The sequence below is a fragment of the Pseudochaenichthys georgianus genome, chromosome 5 (assembly GCF_902827115.2).
Source record: "Pseudochaenichthys georgianus chromosome 5, fPseGeo1.2, whole genome shotgun sequence".
Lineage (NCBI taxonomy): Eukaryota > Metazoa > Chordata > Actinopteri > Perciformes > Channichthyidae > Pseudochaenichthys > Pseudochaenichthys georgianus.
In genome coordinates, this window is record NC_047507.1 from 40,304,061 (window position 1) to 40,325,439 (window position 21,379).

The 21,379-nt window shown below is 42.2% G+C and overlaps 1 protein-coding gene across 1 annotated transcript in view; it reads right to left on the bottom strand.

The window, feature by feature from the left end:
• raly (RALY heterogeneous nuclear ribonucleoprotein) overlaps positions 1-12,759 on the bottom strand; it is a 141,442-nt gene extending 128,683 nt beyond the window's left edge. Inside the window, exon 1 of the mRNA XM_034082245.2 lies at positions 12,504-12,759. Within this exon, the coding sequence (XP_033938136.2) occupies positions 12,504-12,759 (256 nt within the window). The remainder of the gene's footprint in view (positions 1-12,503) is intronic.
• Between the last annotated feature and the right edge of the window lie 8,620 nt (positions 12,760-21,379).

Here is a 21,379-nt window from a genome sequence, read left to right on the forward strand (position 1 = left end):
AGGCTTTGCAAATTGGGAGGGACATTTTCCCTGATTTTAATGATGTGCATCCTGCAGGCCTTCTCAACACCTGTGGCTTTCATAGCTGCCCGCGCTGATTCCCTGTGAGACAGCGTGTTGGTATCTCCCAAATGAAACTCCACCCCTTTCTGTTGGTTTTGGGACGTGCAACTTGTTGCTTCTTTCTCTCTTCTCGCGCGGCTCGGACCGGGAGGTCGGGGCAGCCCGTGAACCAGGCCAGGAGTAGGCATACTCCTGACATTACGCATATGATATGGCTTTGTATGGTAATGTATTATATGGTATTGCATTATTACCTTTCATGATTAAAACATATTTTTGTTTAACCCTCGTCCTGGTTGTTTTGAGTGTTCCTTCTTTTAAAGCAAGCTCATTAGGAACGGCGTGGAGAAAAGTAGTCCCAAGTCCTTCAAAATTGTGACAACATCATGACGTAGAGACGTAAGGACGTTCCGACGTGGTGACGTCATGAGTGTTTTTTGAGGAAGCACTGGCAGCCAGCGGACGGAGGGAGGCGCCTGGAATAATATTTGACAACTATGGATCCAACTGAAAGGTAAAACGGACGCCTGTTTCTATCGAAGGTCTGTAATTGGCTCAAGCTACATTTTAGAGTTGTCAAAGATATTTCCAGGTGTCATTTACGGTAAAGAGTGCAATGCATATTTTAGCATAGGTAGGTAACGAAGGACTACTAATATTGCATCGGTAGGTAACAAAGGACTACGGTAAATGATGCAATGCATATATTAGCATAGGTAGGTAACGACGGACTACTAATATTGATAAAGCAACGGTTAGGAACCTCGGGGATAAGCTACACGTGAAGCGACGAGAAATGTAAGACGAAGGTGCAAGGCCCCGTTGGTTTTTCAGAAATCAAGTCGGCAATTTCCGTCGGGGAAGTCCAGTGGGTTTCTTAAAAAAAGATATCCATCCAGGGCGAAACTGAATAATACTTCTTCAGCTTCATAGGAAGCTGGAGTGTATTATATGTTATAAATCCAAGGGAGAGATACGCAAATTTCAAAAAGTCATTTTGAAACGAACGGGATCTCGTTCTCTTGTTCTGTGGGGTTATTAATCTAAGAAGCTAAACGTGACGATAAAGGATTCTGTTGACCTGGGTTTCGGCTCCATGAGGATGTCACATAGCTGAAAAGCCGTGTCGAAGCGCATTCTAAGGTCGCATTATCTGTTGAAATAAACATCGCACCAAAAAAGCTCGATAGACTGTACGGGGAGTAATTTTCTGTGAATAATTACTAATAAGATAAGGGAGAAAAGTCAGATAAAGACATGCGAAGTCAGGCTGGAGGCGTGGGTTCGAGAAAGCCCCCACGTCACAGCTTTTCTCTGAAAAAGGAGGGAATAACATTGAAGATTAATAGATCAATGTGTCGTAGATATTTAAATAAATAAGAAACATTGCATTGTGAATTTCGTGGTATTTGTCATTTACTGAGAAGTTTACTTATATTTCAGAGGCATTTATTGCATACAGTAACGTTGAGGGAAAGTAATAATACTGTTTGCTGAGTATATGAAGCAAGTTTACTTGTTTGATTCAAATTGAACATAATAGTGGATTATTCCGCCTAGAGTTTGAGGAAGCACTGGCAGCCAGCGGACGGAGGGAGGCGCCTGGAATAATATTTGACAACTATGGATCCAACTGAAAGGTAAAACGGACGCCTGTTTCTATCGAAGGTCTGTAATTGGCTCAAGCTAAATTTTAGAGTTGTCAAAGATATTTCCAGGTGTCATTTACGGTAAAGAGTGCAATGCATATTTTAGCATAGGTAGGTAACGAAGGACTACTAATATTGCATCGGTAGGTAACAAAGGACTACGGTAAATGATGCAATGCATATATTAGCATAGGTAGGTAACGACGGACTACTAATATTGATAAAGCAACGGTTAGGAACCTCGGGGATAAGCTACACGTGAAGCGACGAGAAATGTAAGACGAAGGTGCAAGGCCCCGTTGGTTTTTCAGAAATCAAGTCGGCAATTTCCGTCGGGGAAGTCCAGTGGGTTTTCCCTGATTTTAATGATGTGCATCCTGCAGGCCTTCTCAACACCTGTGGCTTTCATAGCTGCCCGCGCTGATTCCCTGTGAGACAGCGTGTTGGTATCTTCCAAATGAAACTCCACCCCTTTCTGTTGGTTTTGGGACGTGCAACTTGTTGCTTCGTTCTCTCTTCTCGCGCGGCTCGGACCGGGAGGTCGGGGCAGCCCGTGAACCAGGCCAGGAGTAGGCATACTCCTGACATTACGCATATGATATGGCTTTGTATGGTAATGTATTATATGGTATTGCATTATTACCTTTCATGATTAAAACAGATTTTTGTTTAACCCTCGTCCTGGTTGTTTTGAGTGTTCCTTCTTTTAAAGCAAGCTCATTAGGAACGGCGTGGAGAAAAGTAGTCCCAACTCCTTCAATAGTAACGAAGTAGTGTAATGTAATATATTACTTTTTTTTAAAAGTAATATGTAATATATTAAAAAAAATGAGTAACGACCCCATCTCTGGAGTTGGCGTTCTCTACTCTGATTTACATGAAGAACAACAGGAGGTCACTGCTCTCTGTTGAACAGGACTTGCGAGTGGCCCTCTCCTCAGTGCCACCAAGGATTAAAAAATTCTGCGCGCCCCGACAGGCACATGTATCTCACTAATTTGTAAGTCGGCAACATATTTACAATAGCACATGTTTCAATGCTGATTGCTGAAATGTTACATTTATAATTTGTAGTTCAGGTTCTCTGTGCTGAATTTCTGCTGAGTTTCCTTTGCCTCATTTTTAATGTTGTGACCTGTCTGGTTTAAATGAGTGTGTTGCTGCTTTGATGAAGCCTAATTTGATAAAGTTTCAAATTAATTTCTGAAATATTTCGTTAATAAATATTTCATGAGTAATATAGTTGTCTTTGTCACATTTTATTTGGCATTAGTAAATAATTATGCACATTTACAGATATTTTACATGATATGAGTGATAACACGTGGTATAAGGGCTATTTTGCACAATAGGTGTGCCTTGAGATTTGTACTTGTCCTTTGGTGTGCATTGGGCACAAAAGGTTTGGGTTAGGTTGTGTTCATAACACACAAGGGGACGGGTAATAACCGGAAAAGCATGACATGTCACCTTTAAAAACATATCATTGTTTTATGTGTACTTATGGAGAAATGTATTTTGTTTCAGTTTCACACTTCTTACCATTAAAATCCCTGCCAAATACAACACCTACCTGTTACTTGGAGGAATGATGCTGAGGAGAGTTTAGCCGGCTGTTAAGTTTCAATATCCACATGTTGAAAACGAGAACAGTACACTAATAATACAAAGTTATTATGGCTGTGTGTACCTTGTGTGCACCGCCTAGTGGTTAAAGCACATGTGTTTTTTCTCGTTTTAATGCCATTGAACACGTCTTTTGATCAGATTGACAGCTACGGTGAGACGATCTCCCGTAAAAGCTCCGTAAAGGTACGTGTTGTGATGTCTGTGTTTGCTTGCCCTGTCAAGAGTTCGGATAACTCAGTGATGATATATATACCTAATTAATCTGTGGAATCTCGTATGTGCAGCTACGATAAGTAATAAGGGTATATTGAGTTCTGTGCCAAGTGCGTTAGCATTTTTCTCTCAGGGGTCATTTAGATGCTTCTTATGAGACTTGTGTTTTGTTTTGGTAAAAATGGTTTGTATAGTCAGTTAGCTGAGATTATTCCCGTTAATCTGGTATAACACATTAATAGGTTCTTAAATATTAAGATCCCCTGAGACACAGTGTCGTGGAAAAAAAACATGACTCAGGGTGCATCTGAGATTAGAGAGGGTAAAGTGCTATTTTTTTTTGCTAAGTGGGGAGTGGACCTAACACCCTCTAGGGGGGTCCGGGGGCATGCTCCCCCAGGAAGATTTTTTTTTTTTTAATTATTGAAGTTAAAAGCATCAATCTGGTGCACTTTGAGAGCAAAATTAAGATCTATAGGATATATGTGCTCTTTGCTTGATTCATGCCTTCCCAGTCCCTTATCACGTAGCCTATAAGAGCATGGCGCCAGTTGTTGTAGCCAGTTGTGGTGAAGGCATCTGACTTACTTGAACCGAAATGTCTACATGCAAAGCAGAAGATGGCATATTTTTTACATGAATATTCCAGTCAATCTCTGTTTTGAAACCATGAGCTGCAAAATGAGCACCTTACCCCACTGTAAAGGCGAGTTGGGTACTTTTTTAAATATACCTGGGCAGGCTCTGTTTTGCCGAGGTCCTCTGGCACTTGCGGGCCGCCGAGGGGTGGCGGTGTTTGGGGCAACGAAGACAGCTGCGGCTGCTCCGCCTCCGTGGGCGAGGCGGGCAAAGCCAGCGAGTCGGACGTTAGTGTCCAAGACAGTGGCCGCGGGTAATGTAATGTCCCCATGATCTGAAATGTTATTACCTGCAGTAGATGCAGTGTTACTGCTGCTGGCGATAAAGGCTGGTTGTTTTAACCATTTTCTGATGTCCATCATTGACTGCTGTGTAAGCACTTTGCAGATGACGAACGTGCAGGGGCACAGTCACGCGCGCGGCGCACCTGACATAATAATGTTACTTACCGTTTACATTTATGTAATAAATGCAGCAGACAATGTTATTTAACCACAATTACGATTTATTGTATTTCAACTATATTCTTATTATTAATATTATTACTTCTATTATTATTATTATTGTTATTATATATGTACTATTTTTCACTTTTCTTTTTTCAAATGAGGGTGCATAACGACTCAAATGAAGGTGCAATGCACCCTTATGCACCCCCGTAGAACCAGGCCAGAAGGTGCAGCTAGTTTGAATGACTGTTTACTGCAGGGTAGCTTGTGAATTTACTCCAGGTGGAACTAAAGTCTGACTACTTAACACTTGATTATGTTTCACATCATTAATACCTCTGAACTGTAGTGGAGTAGAAGTACTAAGTAGCAAAATACTTAAATACTCCAGTAAAGTATAAGGACCTCAACATTTTACTCAAGTACAGTACAATATAATAACATAATTATATATATTTTATATATAACTGAATTAGTTTAAAGAGAGAAAACATTTGGACTAAAAGTTGACTAAAATCTAAAGATTTTTCATAGACTAAAACTGGACTAAAACTAATAACATTTTTGTCTAAAGACTAAGGCTAAATCAAAAATAGCTGCCAAAATGAACACTGTATCTGTGAATGTATAAAGAGAACTGGATAAAGCATTGGTGGGGCTCGGTTACCTCCTATGAAAATTGAGGTGCAGGAAGCCAAAATGGCCCTAACACTCAGGCAAAACTAGCGGATCATCACTAGGTCTTCCTGTGATCTTCGGCATCCATTGGCCCATTGAGCATGCACACTTTCATATTCCTTATGCCCTTCCTCTAATACGAAGGGTCATGTCTGGTCTCGGCTCAGTCAAACGAATGAAAAGGGACAATAACTCTGGATTTGGCGTTTACCACATTCGCAACTTTTATGACCTAATGATTTGAATAAAGCCTATTCAGGTGTTTGTACTGGGTAGTTAATATACCTTCACTGATTACAGTTTTTCTCAATCGCTAAACCCACTATTTAGAATCAAAATTCCTTTCATCAAACCAACAGCACAGCCATCGAAACAGTAAACCATTTCTCTACAACAGTATACCATTTATCATTGATATCACACAAAATGCAGATGCTAAGCAGTGTTTTGCAAAACAGATCACACAATTCTCTACACAAACATCAAAAATCTTTTGTGTAACTCATGTCTACAAAACAAAATAATCTTCTCACAGTGGATAACACTTACTCCTCATACATTTAGACCATAGCTACACTAATTGACACTTGATGTGCAAAATATTAACACTTGTTATCAGTCAATCACCTCATTGAAAAAGGTAACTGCATGGAATGTACTGTATACCTTACAGTAATGATGTTACTGTAAGCTGATATCATTGACTTTCCTATAGTAATTGTAATTAGTGAGAATCCTATAAAAGACCTCCCTCACTTCAGTAAGATGTTTGTGTGAACAAAATGGCTGATCGAGTAGGTAGAGGAGCTCAGAGAGGAAGAAGGAACCCTGATGTTCAGAGAGGAAGAGGGAACCCTGTTGTTCAGAGAGGAAGAGGGAACCCTGTTGTTCAGAGAGGAAGAGGGAACCCTGATGTTCAGAGAGGAAGAGGGAACCCTGATGTTCAGAGAGGAAGAGGGAACCCTGATGTTCAGCGAGGAAGAGGGAGGGCTGATGTTCACAGAGGAAGAGGGAACCCTGTTGTTCAGAGAGGAAGAGGGAACCCTGATGTTCAGAGAGGAAGAGGGAACCCTGATGTTCAGCGAGGAAGAGGGAGGGCTGATGTTCACAGAGGAAGAGGGAACCCTGATGTTCAGAAAGGAAGAGGGAACCCTGTTGTTCAGAGAGGAAGAGGGAACCCTGTTGTTCAGAGAGGAAGAGGGAACCCTGATGTTCAGAAAGGAAGAGGGAACCCTGATGTTCAGCGAGGAAGAGGGAGGGCTGATGTTCAGAGAGGAAGAGGGAGGGCTGTACGTATGCGTGGTGGAAGAGTTGAAAGGGGACCAATGCGAACAGTAGTTTCGGACAACACCCGTGCAACTATTGTGGACCACGTCATAAACCATGGCATGTCCCTCAGTGAGGCTGGCCAAAGGGTTCAGCCCAATATACGGAGATCAACAGTGGCATCCATTATTAGGATCTTCAGGCACGAAAATAGGTAAGCTACTGTAACCCTTTTTTACAGCACTTCATGCATTTCTATTTTTATGTAGGTTTCGATCACTGTTTTTATATTACAGTACATAACATTCTCAAATATTTATTGATAGAACTGAAAGAGCACCCCGCTCTGGTGGCAGAGGAAAGGCCTTTACTCCAGAACAAGAGTCTGCCATTGTTGATATGGTTGTGGCCAACAATGAAATCTGCTTAAGGGAGATTCGGGCCAGAATAATTGCAGACCAGGATGTCTTCAGTAACATTCCATCTATAAGTGCTGCAACCATTGAGCGGGTGTTAAAGAGGCACCACCTCAGAATGAAACAGATCTATAAGGTTCCTTTTGAACGCAACTCTGACCGTGTGAAGGAGTTAAGGCACCGGTATGTACAGGTAAGGACCTCAATCACAGTGATGGCTTGCCTATATTTTTAGTATGTCGGACTGCTTACAGTAATGTAAAACGGTCCTCTGTTTGTTTCATTTTCTTTAGCGAATGATGGAGCTGGAAGGCAATGCATTACCACATGTTTTTGTATATGTGGATGAAGCAGGCTTCAACCTCTCCAAAGTGAGGAGACGTGGGAGGAACTTATTGGGCAAAGAGCAACAGTCTTTGTTCCAGGCCAAAGGGGAGGAAACATAACATTGTGTGCGGCTCCCTGTAATGGGAGCATATAACACGCAACGTGTCCTTGCCTTCCTGGATGTCCTGTATGACCGACTTGTGCCACCAGAAGAGAGGGATCGAGTGAGGTCGGTTCACGTGGTCATATGGGACAATGTGGCATTCCACCACTCTCGTGACGTGAGGGCATGGTTTGAGGCTCATCCACACATGGCCATGGAGTTCCTCCCTCCATACTCCCCATTTCTAAACCCCATTGAGGAGTTCTTCTCTGCCTGGAGATGGAAGGTTTGTGACCATCATCCTCATGACAGAATGCCCCTTTTGGACGCAATGAATGCTGGCTGTCGGGACATCTCTGCGGAATCCTGTCAAGGGTGGTGTCGACACGCAAGGAGATATTTCCCACGCTGCCCGCAAGGGAAGACATACGCTGTGACGTAGATGAGGCTATGTGGCCAGACAGAGGCCAAAGAGCAGATCAGTAAAGCTATATAGATCTCATTCTCTGCTTTACTGCTGATTTACATCATTTACCCATGTTATTTGTTTTCCAGTGTATTGCTATTCATCTTTTGTTTCTGTTACGGTGCTCTTCTGAAAATGAGACAATAAAAACAATGACATAGTTACAGTAACATACTGTTTTTCCTATATGTACGTTTGTTTCTCCCAACTTGTCAGTTTTCCGTTCAGTTTCCAATATGGATAGCTTGAGGTTTGTGTATTGATGATTGTAGTCAGTATTTAGTGTGCCACTTAGTAATGACTGTTCAAATAGTCTTCTAAGAGAGGTTTTGGAAGGGGTATTTTTAGTTTTGAGTGCCTTAGAGCACTTTGCAAGAAATGTATATTGTTATGGTAGAATGTGTTATTATGGTGACCGGAGTTAGTCAGTTATGAAAACACATTTGTCTCATTAGAGGACAATTTGTTCCGTTTCAATCGACTTATTCTTTTTTGTGACCAGTATTTTCAGTTTTGGTCATGTAAGTGCATTTTGCAAAAGATATTCAGAGTTATGGCAAGTGTGTTTCTGTTTAGATGGCTATGTTCTTGTTTTGAAGAAATGAATTTTGATTCTAAATAGTGGGTTTAGCAATTGAGAAAAACTGTAACAAATGTGTCTTTCCTGTGGTGAGTCAATGAGAACAAGTCTTCTTGGGCGCAATGACATCAAATGACTGACATGGAAGTTGTAGTACCACCATTTGGCGCACTTCCGAAGGCTTGGTCTGTACCTCTATCTGTACATGAAGTCTCCTTAAATTAATTTGATCATAAACTATTTTATCTTAATGTTATCAAATCCAGGGTTGAATGAACTCTGTAATGTTGAAACTGTAGTATTTGAAATTCCTTAAAACCTTTGACAGTGTTGGAAGATCAGAGACAGCAGAGCAAAGAGTGAGGATAATAAAGGATGGCCGGAGGCATGAGGAGGAGCTGAAAGTGATAATTATGAAGGGCCGTGTAGGCCAACATTCAAACTTACCTCGCACACACACTACTGAAAACCAGTGGCGAACCGTGTCTATCACAACTGGACCTTCTGTCGACACACACAACCCCCCTCATTTTATATAAATTGTATTACATTTTATTTATATAATTAAATCGAATTTTTGTTTGTTTTATATGAGTGTTCCAGGGTATTCTCTGAATACCTTGAAGGCCCTGACGGTTCGCCACTGCTGAAAACTATGAGGGGCCGTACAGGCCGTAATTCATACTGGTCCTCTCACGCACATACATTCTCCTTTACATATATACATGTTCACTCTTACACACGTACATTCTCCTTTTACATATATACATGTTCACTCTCACACACGTATATATATTTACGTGTGTGTTTATTTATTGTGGGTGGTGTGCATTTGAGGCAGTGATCTAAAAGCCTGACTCTAGCCAGGTGTGGAAAAGTCCAGTTGTTAGCAAGGACACACACACACACCCACCCACCCGCACATACTCATCTTCATCCAACTCAAACTGTTATTGACCTTCCCCTTTATGACCATGGAAACACAGTGCAAACACACACACACATACAGTTATTCGATGTGGACAATGCTTTCTGTCCTGCACACAGTTTACATTTGACCATAATATTTTGTGCGTCCTTTATCCCCACACATTGAAAATAGTGGTTATATCTCCAAGTTGTAAATGCGCTGCTGCGCTGCTTCTCTGTGTGTGTGTGTGTGTGTTAGCAAGTGTTTGTGTGTCTGTGTATTTTCCCCATAAGGCAAGACCCGCCCAACTCTGTCTCTGATTGGCTTACCCTGAAATGTTACCCCGCGTTAACCAATCATCACTCCTCTCTGGTTACTTTCACTTTTCCATGGTACTGTGAGAGGACATCGCTGTATTCGCCTGTAAGCTACATCCGCAGGGAGATTCGGTTCAGTTCCATCACATAATGTAACGCAGTAACGCACCCATTTAAATCACAGTAACTATAACGGCGTTACTGAATGGGAATAGGTAACTAGTAACGTTATTAGTTTACCTTTCAAAAGTAATTGCGGACAATAGCATCTCGCCTTGCACCACCACTCAGTCTCTCATTTAGAGGGAAATCCATAGGTGGGCCTAGATCATCAGCAGGTGCGAGGGGCTCTGGGGGATCATCGATGTCAGAGAGGGGGACTCTGCGATGGACAGCGATATTGTGTAGCACAATACAAGCCAGTGTTATTTGGCATGCTCCTTGGGATTCCACTCTCAGATAGTTGAGGCATGCAAAACGCCTCTTCAGTACTCCATTCAAGCGCTCAATGGCACACCTTGTTCTTCCATGAGCGTTGTTGTAGCGCATCTGTGAAGGAGTGTTGGCCGTGGAAAAAGGTGTCATCACCCATGGTAGGAGTGGGTAGGCACTGTCGGCTAATATAACTCCATCCGGCCTGTTGGTTTGGAATTCAGTTTACAACCGGCTCTCTCTGAAGACACGTGCATCGTGGACTGACCCAGGCCATCTCACAACACAGTTGGTGATGGCAAGGTCAGCATCTCCCACAAGTTGCACATTGATGCTGTGCCTCCCTTTCCTGTTGACATATTCCCACTCCCTCTGACGAGGTGCTTGAATATGTACATGGGTGCAGTCGATCACCCCAATGGTCTTGGGCATGTCTTCGAGAAGAAAAAACTTCTGCTTCACTTTGGCAATCTGGCCATCAGTGGGAAAAGTCACAAAGTGATCCAGCAGGCGAGCCAGTGCATCAGACACAGCTGTCACCACTTCACCCACTGTTGTCCTGTGGACTCCCATGCTGTCAGCTATGCCCTGATAGAATGTTCCACATGCGTAAAAGCGCAGGGCAATGAGGACCTGTTCCTCTACAGTCAGAGCATGACCCGGCAAGGTTCTGCACTGCAGTTGTGGCCTGACCAGATCAGCAATGTAGTTAATGTCATCAAGTCCAAATCGAAAACGATTGTACACTTCTTCTGTTGTGTAATGTTGGAGAGGTTAGGGGCGCTCAGTGTGGACCCTTTGGCGGTAACCTCTCCTTCCAGCATGGAAGATGTGAACAATCCCTACCATGACTGTGTTCTGACCGTTGTAGTAAGTAGGCCTACATCAGTCTCTGAATAACAACTAATTGCAAATACACACCTGGAATGAATATCCAGATTGGTTAGGGCCTGTTGTTAATTATGTAATTAATAGCAAGGCCAGACCTATACAACTAATTGCTGACCTGACCAAACCATTGAGTTGGAAAGATTGACAAAAAGGGGCCTCATTTTACATCTGCTGAGACCCATGCACTGCTGCAGGGTGTAAGGAACAATTATGACTCCATAGTTAGCTTTAACAGAGAGGGTGGAGCATCTAAAGTAAAGAGCGGAATATGGATGGAAGTTACAGACAATGTGAATGCCACAGGAAATCCTACAAATGTTGGTAGGAATCTCCCCTTCCCATCGCATACAGCCTGCAGATGGATGGGAAGAGCTTCCTATTCACGTAATCCTGGCCAGTTGGTCCGGATGGGGTCCGGATGGGGCCCTGATGCGTATGTGGCACCCGTCTATTGCACCCACACAGGAACTGAATGCCGGGCTGTTGGCCAACTGCTGGAAGCCCCGACCTCCTCCAGCTCTGGACCAGCAGGCAGCTTGATGAGGGAATGCCGGAGAGCAGCGATGTCCTCCACTCCCTGGTGGACCAGTCTGTGGACCGTGGAGAGGGGTACCTGAAAGACTTTCTACCAATCTGGCAGAAAGTGTGTTTTTAAAAAACAGTGTAGTCCCTCCACCTCTTTGGAGTTTGCGATTCATATGAAAAGCCACATGATCGGGTAAAAAATTGGCAACAGTGTTTGAGTCAGTTTGTCAGGTCTCAGAGATTGCAATAGGCGCTTTCCCACCGGAGTAATTTTCCCAGGAATAGTTCCGATAGTTCTTGGGATTTTGCGTTCACACCAAAAAGATCTGGAACTAGAACTTAGTTTGTGTGAACCTTTTCACTCCCAGATAGTTCCTGCTAGAGAGCAGGGATTTCCTGGGGGAAAAAGGTCTGTGCCTGTGTCGGCCACATTAACAATTTCTGATTGGCTGGGCGAATTGCAAACCATGCCGCGTAAAACTCCGAAATGTTTTGTGAAGCCGCCATTTTATTTGCTCACATTAGCATTATTAGCATTAGCATTAACCCAGCTCACCAACGGAGAGAGACTAACTTATGGCAACACAAAATATAACATGGGAGTGGTGGAGTGATGAGGAGGTGTCAGCGCTTCTGGCGATTTACTCAGAAGACGCTAACCAGCAGCTTCTACTGAAGCTAGTCCCCAGTCTTTTCTGTGTTAGAGTTTTACTCCCTACAGGGTGTATTTGAGGGTTTGTTACTTTGCAGACCGTTTACAACCGTTTACAAAACCTACATAACACACAAGGGGACGGGTAATAACCCGAAAAGCATATGATGGGACCTTTAATATTATGCTTCCTACTAACTTAATACAGTTATTTGAAACTTGTTGACATATTACATTTAATTAAAGTCAACATTTCCTGCTGTGTGAGTAAAGGTATAATTCCCGCAGTGTGACTCACCCAGCGTCTGTCCGGCCAGCACCCTCCCGTTCTCCCCCATCACGGCCCCCTGGGCGCGCCTCTCACTGGCGTACTGGATGAAGGCGTAGCCCTTGTGCACAGAGCAGCCCAGCACCCGTCCGTACTTTGAGAAGATGGTCTCCACGTCCGACTTCTTCACCACCGCAGTGTTCAGGTTGCCGATGAACACCCGGGAGTTGATGGACTTTGGATCTGTCTTGTTGGTCACGTTGCTGGTCTGCACCTTCAGCGACATGGCCGACAGATGGGAGGAGGAAGAGACTGACAAATGCATGGATCGTGGAGGTGGGATCTAAAGAGAACACAAGATAACTGGTGTCAGAAGAAATACAGATACTAGAGCACTTCTGCAAAATATTGGATATTTGAAACTCATAACTGTGTATAAACCAGCTGGGAAATCACAAGACAAGAAGACCTGCAGTAGATCACTTTTCATACTGAGCAAACATACTGTTCATTCAATATTCACTCACACTTCAAGACCTTAGATACAAGTCATGCTTTTCAGAGAATGTGAAATCAAAGAAGAACACAGTCATAATGTGGCACGTCTTTGAAGTAGAATAACAGCTTTGGTTAGTTTTTTCTGTGCTTTTCTGAGTTTTTCTGTGCTTTTCTGACCAACATTCACTATTTTCTGAGGGTCCAATATTTGAAAAGGCTTTACCAATATACAGTCCCATTTTCTCTCAATATAGATGTACAGCTCACAAGCAATGAAAGATAGATTGCAACAGCACATAAATGCCCCACGAGACAACAAGCCTCACTGAGGGCATGATCTGAACATCAAACCTAGCACACTGGTAAAAGGAATATTTTTTTATAAAATAATTAATGTGATATAGAATTGTAAGTAAGTGACTACTGGAACTGAATGGACAGAGTTTTAAAAGCAGATATACAGTATAATACGTCTAATAACTGCAGTCCATCTTTATTTTTTACACGTACCTCTCAGTTTCCTCCAAATGGGAATATTTCACGATGTTGGCGTCATGTAGTACACAACTGTTGCCCCTCTGAATTTCTGACTACTCAACTCATCAGTATATGAAGCACTTAATTTGAAAGGAATTCAATTATCCCTTCGCATTCAAGCAAGAGGTAATTAGAAAACATCAACAACTTGCCTCTGTTTCGATGCGTTACAGCAGACAGAGATGCTCATCTTACCCCACTCTCCTCTATATGTCTTTTATGTCAGGGATTGATTGATTGAAATACTATTTAGAGGCCTGAAGAGAAAAGTGAAAAAAAGTAAAAAAACGCATGAAAGAAACATAAAATTAAACATTCTTGAAAACTTTTCTGTTGTTGAATAACTTCTTCACTTCAACACTTGAATGCATGTGTGTTTTGCTCAAACGGACTATAAACTTTAAACTAGGGCTGTCAGTCGATTAAAATATTTAATCGAGATTAATCGCATGATTGTCCATAGTTAATCGCGATTAATCGCAAATTAATCGCACATTTTTGATCTGTTCTAAATGTACCTTAGAGGAATATTTGTAATACTCTTATCAACATATGAGTGGACAAATATGCTTTATGCTAATGTTTATTATCATTTGAACAATGACAAATATTCTCATGAATATTAAACACAACAACCTGGAACCTCTCTCATTCAATACAAATGTGTGTGTGTGTGTGTGTGTGTGTGTGTGTGTGTGTGTGTGTGTGTGTGTGTGTGTGTGTGTGTGTGTGTGTGTGTGTGTGTGTGTGTGTGTGTGTGTGTGTGTGTGTGTGTGTGTGTGTGTGTGTTGGATCGTTGGAGCTATGTGCAACTCAAGGCATATGCTCGAACGGGAGCTGCCTGGACGCTGCAATCATGTTGCACTATCCGTGCTGAGTGTGCTGACTTTTCGTGCAATGTCCCGCTGTCTGGCTTCCTGCATAAAGTCAAGTGCTCGGCGCAGTTGTGTGGATAGAGCGCTCCTCTGTTTTCATTTAAACAGCTCCTTATATCTGTTAGCGCAGCTAGCTAGCACCCGATGCTAACAACAACAATGCACGTAAGGTCTCTCCCTCGCTCGCTCGGGCCACACACACCCTCCCGGTCCTCCCGATGGCCAGTCGGTGCCTGCCGGTAAGCGTGGAAGTATGGTCTGCCACAAGCAGACCATACAGCGGGGCTGTCAGCAGCATCAGTTTGTAGATGGTATTTTAAAGTCGATGCGATCTGAAACTGGGGCGGCCGAGGAAATAAAATACACATGCGTTAAAATAATTAGTGGCGTTAATTTGTTAATTTGTTTTTTGTTAACGCGTTTTTTTTTGTTATTAACGCGTTAACTTGACAGCCCTACTTTAAACACAAGTCATGTGCTCGGAAATGCTGTTCAACCATTGGTCAGACATTAAGGGGGTACAAACGCAAATCCCGGCAATTTCTAGCGGAGCCTCCGCCATGGAGCATCGGCACTTTCGGCAGGTTATTCTCATGCTGCTGTTAGTCTGGAGATCAACAGACATATGATTATATAATCAGACAACGTCCGTTAAAAAACATTATTACATGGCTTTGTTGAATACTTGATTCTGATTGGTCAATTCAAAACACGTGACACGTTTTTAATCCAGAACAAACAGACCGCTGTCAAGGATTTATTAACCGTTGTTAAGGACGCTCACATCTGCACAAAGAAGTCCGTTTGATTTAACTGTATACAGTTTGGCTGAAACTAACTGACAAGACAAGAGCGACAAGAAAACAGTGGAGAAGTAACGGGCAGAAACCCTCCTTTTTACGCAGCGGTCCAGACATAGGTCAGACGGCGACACATATTCAGTTGCCAGTTCCTTTGGCATCAGGGCAGGGATATCTAGATACTTCCCAAGGTTTGACATCATGAAGTGTGCTACTTTTAAAGCAAGCAACGATTTTTTCAAATCTGTAATCAAAAAGCTCCTCAAAAACGCTATCGAAGCAGTTCCTGCCGTTGTTACGTTAGTTCAAACAGTAACAACGGACTATTTTTGTTAGCGGATGCATGTCAATTTAAATACATACAACTATTTTTTAAATCAATAAAATCATTTTCTAAATCCACAAAAGCATTTCAATTAATATTGGGAGTCATGTCGTTACTTTGTTGAGAATGTGGCCGTGTAATAAGCGGGATAATGCCTTCATGCCGATCTAGATCCCTCCGCTTCGCGTCGGGCTCCTGATCAGCCTGTCGGTGTTCTTTTCCCCATAATGACCGCGCTGCTGCACATTATCCATGAGAGACGTTCTGCAGAGGACGACACCGACGACAGGTGTTCTTACTTTTATGTAGCTGACGGAGAATTTTTACTTTACACGACACTGTTCAACACTTAATTCTGCTTTACTCTTTAACTAAACAACCGCGGATGTCTTGAAAGACTCTTTCGCTAAAGATTTTTGAAGATATCCGCGTTCTTGTGACACGTAAATACTGCGCTTCCTATGTTTTGGTGCGGACTGCGTTCACACCAGCAATGAACCGCTCCAGAGTTCGCAAGCTAGCGCTCCGAGACCACCTATTTTAGCGGACCAGAGTCCGGTTGTTTAGTTCACTTAAGAGGTCTCGGACTGCGTTCACTGAAGACAACAGGAGTATTTACAACAGCATATACAAACAAAAATACTGCATGTGGGTGCACACTTACATCCTCTGTCTTACTGTTACATAAATCCGATGAATTTATGAGATTAAATTAGCTTAATTATATCTCAGTGATTAAGTGAATAATAAAGTTTCTATCGGGTCACTATCAGCCTGTCAGTCATTATTTTCAGGGAGGGGGCGGGGTTTGGAGGAACGGAGAGGAGACGGTGATCGCGGAAGCTTTTTTCCTCCTGCCTTCACAAACTTTACACACGTATATATCGTCTGAAAATTGATAGAGGACATTCATACTTTGCAATCCAAGACTTAATTAAATCCACCAAAAACCTGACATGATTGTAACGCGATTATTTTTGAAAAACATATCCCTGGCTGTGCCGCAGCGACACGGAGTGATTCAGAGCGGGTCCTTCTGCTGTTGGTTCTGGACTGGTGGTGTTGTGTTGGTGGATAAAGCAGACTGCTCCGTGTTTGGTGTTGCTGTGCTGCTGTGCCGCTGTCACGTATGTTCCCTGATCTCTGCGTCACCGACCGATTTGATATTAAAGTGACAGAAAAAAAAAACGTTATAGTAAAGCCGCGGCCGGAAAATCAGGAAGCAACGTTACTACGCCATAACCGATTATCTTCCGTCACTGCATCGATACCGAATCGTCCATATCATAGAAACGATTATTTTCAACACCCCTAATGCTAAGGTGAAGCTACCGCACACGCTATTTGTTGTTTGTTTATATCACGTAGTCTGTTCTTCTTCTCTGTCTTCCAGTTGTTGCCTGTTTTGAATGACAAATACACACTACCGCCGCCTGCTGGTAAGGAAAGTTATTGCCACTCACGCATGCGCAGTGCGTACGTGCTCGGCGAGTAAAGTAACGAGTTACTTTACGTAGATAGTGTGGACATTGATGTGAGATATTGTACCGAAGAAGTGTGTTACATTTGAAATGGCAGAAAGTCTTGTTGCAATTTCCAGATATTAAAAGAGGTCCCTTTGAGTTTCTCTGGTAATTATCAATAGTAGCAGTTAAGTGAATACTGTTCAAACAATACCTGTGTTTGTGTTTATAAGTGATTTCTCGGTTTTATCCTTTCATAAATGTGAGGACTAAAATGGCTGGTTGGAGTAAACAGGGTTTTATTGCCTTGTGGGGGAGGTGGAGATATGCAGGACATGGTGGAAGAGGGGGGGAAGAGTATAGTGTGGGTTTATACATTCCTGTGTGTTAATAGTTGAAGGAACAAAAAGTACATTTTTCCTCTACCATATAGAGAGGTTTTTTATAGATTCCTGAAACAATGTTCCCTTTTTCTTAAAAGTAGATTAGCGCAATAGTCTTTTTCTTTGACTTTTTACCTGTTTATCAAAAGAGTGTTTTAAGCTATTTGTGAAGAAGGAAGATGCAGAATTAATGGTGATTTCTGTTTTGAGTGAAAAGATTATCCCAGAGTGTTTTTCTGGGTTAAACCATCGATAGGCTTTGCAAATTGGGAGGGACATTTTCCCTGATTTTAATGATGTGCATCCTGCAGGCCTTCTCAACACCTGTGGCTTTCATATGCCCGCGCTGATTCCCTGTGAGACAGCGTGTTGGTATCTCCCAAATGAAACTCCACCCCTTTCTGTTGGTTTTGGGACGTGCAACTTGTTGCTTCTCTCTCTTCTCGCGCGGCTCGGACCGGGAGGTCGGGGCAGCCCGTGAACCAGGCCAGGAGTAGGCATACTCCTGACATTACGCATATGATATGGCTTTGTATGGTAATGTATTATATGGTATTGCATTATTACCTTTCATGATTAAAACATATTTTTGTTTAACCCTCGTCCTGGTTGTTTTGAGTGTTCCTTCTTTTAAAGCAAGCTCATTAGGAACGGCGTGGAGAAAAGTAGTCCCAAGTCCTTCAAAATTGTGACAACATCATGACGTAGAGACGTAAGGACGTTCCGACGTGGTGACGTCATGAGTGTTTTTTGAGGAAGCACTGGCAGCCAGCGGACGGAGGGAGGCGCCTGGAATAATATTTGACAACTATGGATCCAACTGAAAGGTAAAACGGACGCCTGTTTCTATCGAAGGTCTGTAATTGGCTCAAGCTACATTTTAGAGTTGTCAAAGATATTTCCAGGTGTCATTTACGGTAAAGAGTGCAATGCATATTTTAGCATAGGTAGGTAACGAAGGACTACTAATATTGCATCGGTAGGTAACAAAGGACTACGGTAAATGATGCAATGCATATATTAGCATAGGTAGGTAACGACGGACTACTAATATTGATAAAGCAACGGTTAGGAACCTCGGGGATAAGCTACACGTGAAGCGACGAGAAATGTAAGACGAAGGTGCAAGGCCCCGTTGGTTTTTCAGAAATCAAGTCGGCAATTTCCGTCGGGGAAGTCCAGTGGGTTTCTTAAAAAAAGATATCCATCCAGGGCGAAACTGAATAATACTTCTTCAGCTTCATAGGAAGCTGGAGTGTATTATATGTTATAAATCCAAGGGAGAGATACGCAAATTTCAAAAAGTCATTTTGAAACGAACGGGATCTCGTTCTCTTGTTCTGTGGGGTTATTAATCTAAGAAGCTAAACGTGACGATAAAGGATTCTGTTGACCTGGGTTTCGGCTCCATGAGGATGTCACATAGCTGAAAAGCCGTGTCGAAGCGCATTCTAAGGTCGCATTATCTGTTGAAATAAACATCGCACCAAAAAAGCTCGATAGACTGTACGGGGAGTAATTTTCTGTGAATAATTACTAATAAGATAAGGGAGAAAAGTCAGATAAAGACATGCGAAGTCAGGCTGGAGGCGTGGGTTCGAGAAAGCCCCCACGTCACAGCTTTTCTCTGAAAAAGGAGGGAATAACATTGAAGATTAATAGATCAATGTGTCGTAGATATTTAAATAAATAAGAAACATTGCATTGTGAATTTCGTGGTATTTGTCATTTACTGAGAAGTTTACTTATATTTCAGAGGCATTTATTGCATACAGTAACGTTGAGGGAAAGTAATAATACTGTTTGCTGAGTATATGAAGCAAGTTTACTTGTTTGATTCAAATTGAACATAATAGTGGATTATTCCGCCTAGAGTTTGAGGAAGCACTGGCAGCCAGCGGACGGAGGGAGGCGCCTGGAATAATATTTGACAACTATGGATCCAACTGAAAGGTAAAACGGACGCCTGTTTCTATCGAAGGTCTGTAATTGGCTCAAGCTAAATTTTAGAGTTGTCAAAGATATTTCCAGGTGTCATTTACGGTAAAGAGTGCAATGCATATTTTAGCATAGGTAGGTAACGAAGGACTACTAATATTGCATCGGTAGGTAACAAAGGACTACGGTAAATGATGCAATGCATATATTAGCATAGGTAGGTAACGACGGACTACTAATATTGATAAAGCAACGGTTAGGAACCTCGGGGATAAGCTACACGTGAAGCGACGAGAAATGTAAGACGAAGGTGCAAGGCCCCGTTGGTTTTTCAGAAATCAAGTCGGCAATTTCCGTCGGGGAAGTCCAGTGGGTTTTCCCTGATTTTAATGATGTGCATCCTGCAGGCCTTCTCAACACCTGTGGCTTTCATAGCTGCCCGCGCTGATTCCCTGTGAGACAGCGTGTTGGTATCTTCCAAATGAAACTCCACCCCTTTCTGTTGGTTTTGGGACGTGCAACTTGTTGCTTCGTTCTCTCTTCTCGCGCGGCTCGGACCGGGAGGTCGGGGCAGCCCGTGAACCAGGCCAGGAGTAGGCATACTCCTGACATTACGCATATGATATGGCTTTGTATGGTAATGTATTATATGGTATTGCATTATTACCTTTCATGATTAAAACAGATTTTTGTTTAACCCTCGTCCTGGTTGTTTTGAGTGTTCCTTCTTTTAAAGCAAGCTCATTAGGAACGGCGTGGAGAAAAGTAGTCCCAACTCCTTCAATAGTAACGAAGTAGTGTAATGTAATATATTACTTTTTTTAAAAGTAATATGTAATATATTAAAAAAAATGAGTAACGACCCCATCTCTGGAGTTGGCGTTCTCTACTCTGATTTACATGAAGAACAACAGGAGGTCACTGCTCTCTGTTGAACAGGACTTGCGAGTGGCCCTCTCCTCAGTGCCACCAAGGATTAAAAAATTCTGCGCGCCCCGACAGGCACATGTATCTCACTAATTTGTAAGTCGGCAACATATTTACAATAGCACATGTTTCAATGCTGATTGCTGAAATGTTACATTTATAATTTGTAGTTCAGGTTCTCTGTGCTGAATTTCTGCTGAGTTTCCTTTGCCTCATTTTTAATGTTGTGACCTGTCTGGTTTAAATGAGTGTGTTGCTGCTTTGATGAAGCCTAATTTGATAAAGTTTCAAATTAATTTCTGAAATATTTCGTTAATAAATATTTCATGAGTAATATAGTTGTCTTTGTCACATTTTATTTGGCATTAGTAAATAATTATGCACATTTACAGATATTTTACATGATATGAGTGATAACACGTGGTATAAGGGCTATTTTGCACAATAGGTGTGCCTTGAGATTTGTACTTGTCCTTTGGTGTGCATTGGGCACAAAAGGTTTGGGTTAGGTTGTGTTCATAACACACAAGGGGACGGGTAATAACCGGAAAAGCATGACATGTCACCTTTAAAAACATATCATTGTTTTATGTGTACTTATGGAGAAATGTATTTTGTTTCAGTTTCACACTTCTTACCATTAAAATCCCTGCCAAATACAACACCTACCTGTTACTTGGAGGAATGATGCTGAGGAGAGTTTAGCCGGCTGTTAAGTTTCAATATCCACATGTTGAAAACGAGAACAGTACACTAATAATACAAAGTTATTATGGCTGTGTGTACCTTGTGTGCACCGCCTAGTGGTTAAAGCACATGTGTTTTTTCTCGTTTTAATGCCATTGAACACGTCTTTTGATCAGATTGACAGCTACGGTGTGAGACGATCTCCCGTAAAAGCTCCGTAAAGGTACGTGTTGTGATGTCTGTGTTTGCTTGCCCTGTCAAGAGTTCGGATAACTCAGTGATGATATATATACCTAATTAATCTGTGGAATCTCGTATGTGCAGCTACGATAAGTAATAAGGGTATATTGAGTTCTGTGCCAAGTGCGTTAGCATTTTTCTCTCAGGGGTCATTTAGATGCTTCTTATGAGACTTGTGTTTTGTTTTGGTAAAAATGGTTTGTATAGTCAGTTAGCTGAGATTATTCCCGTTA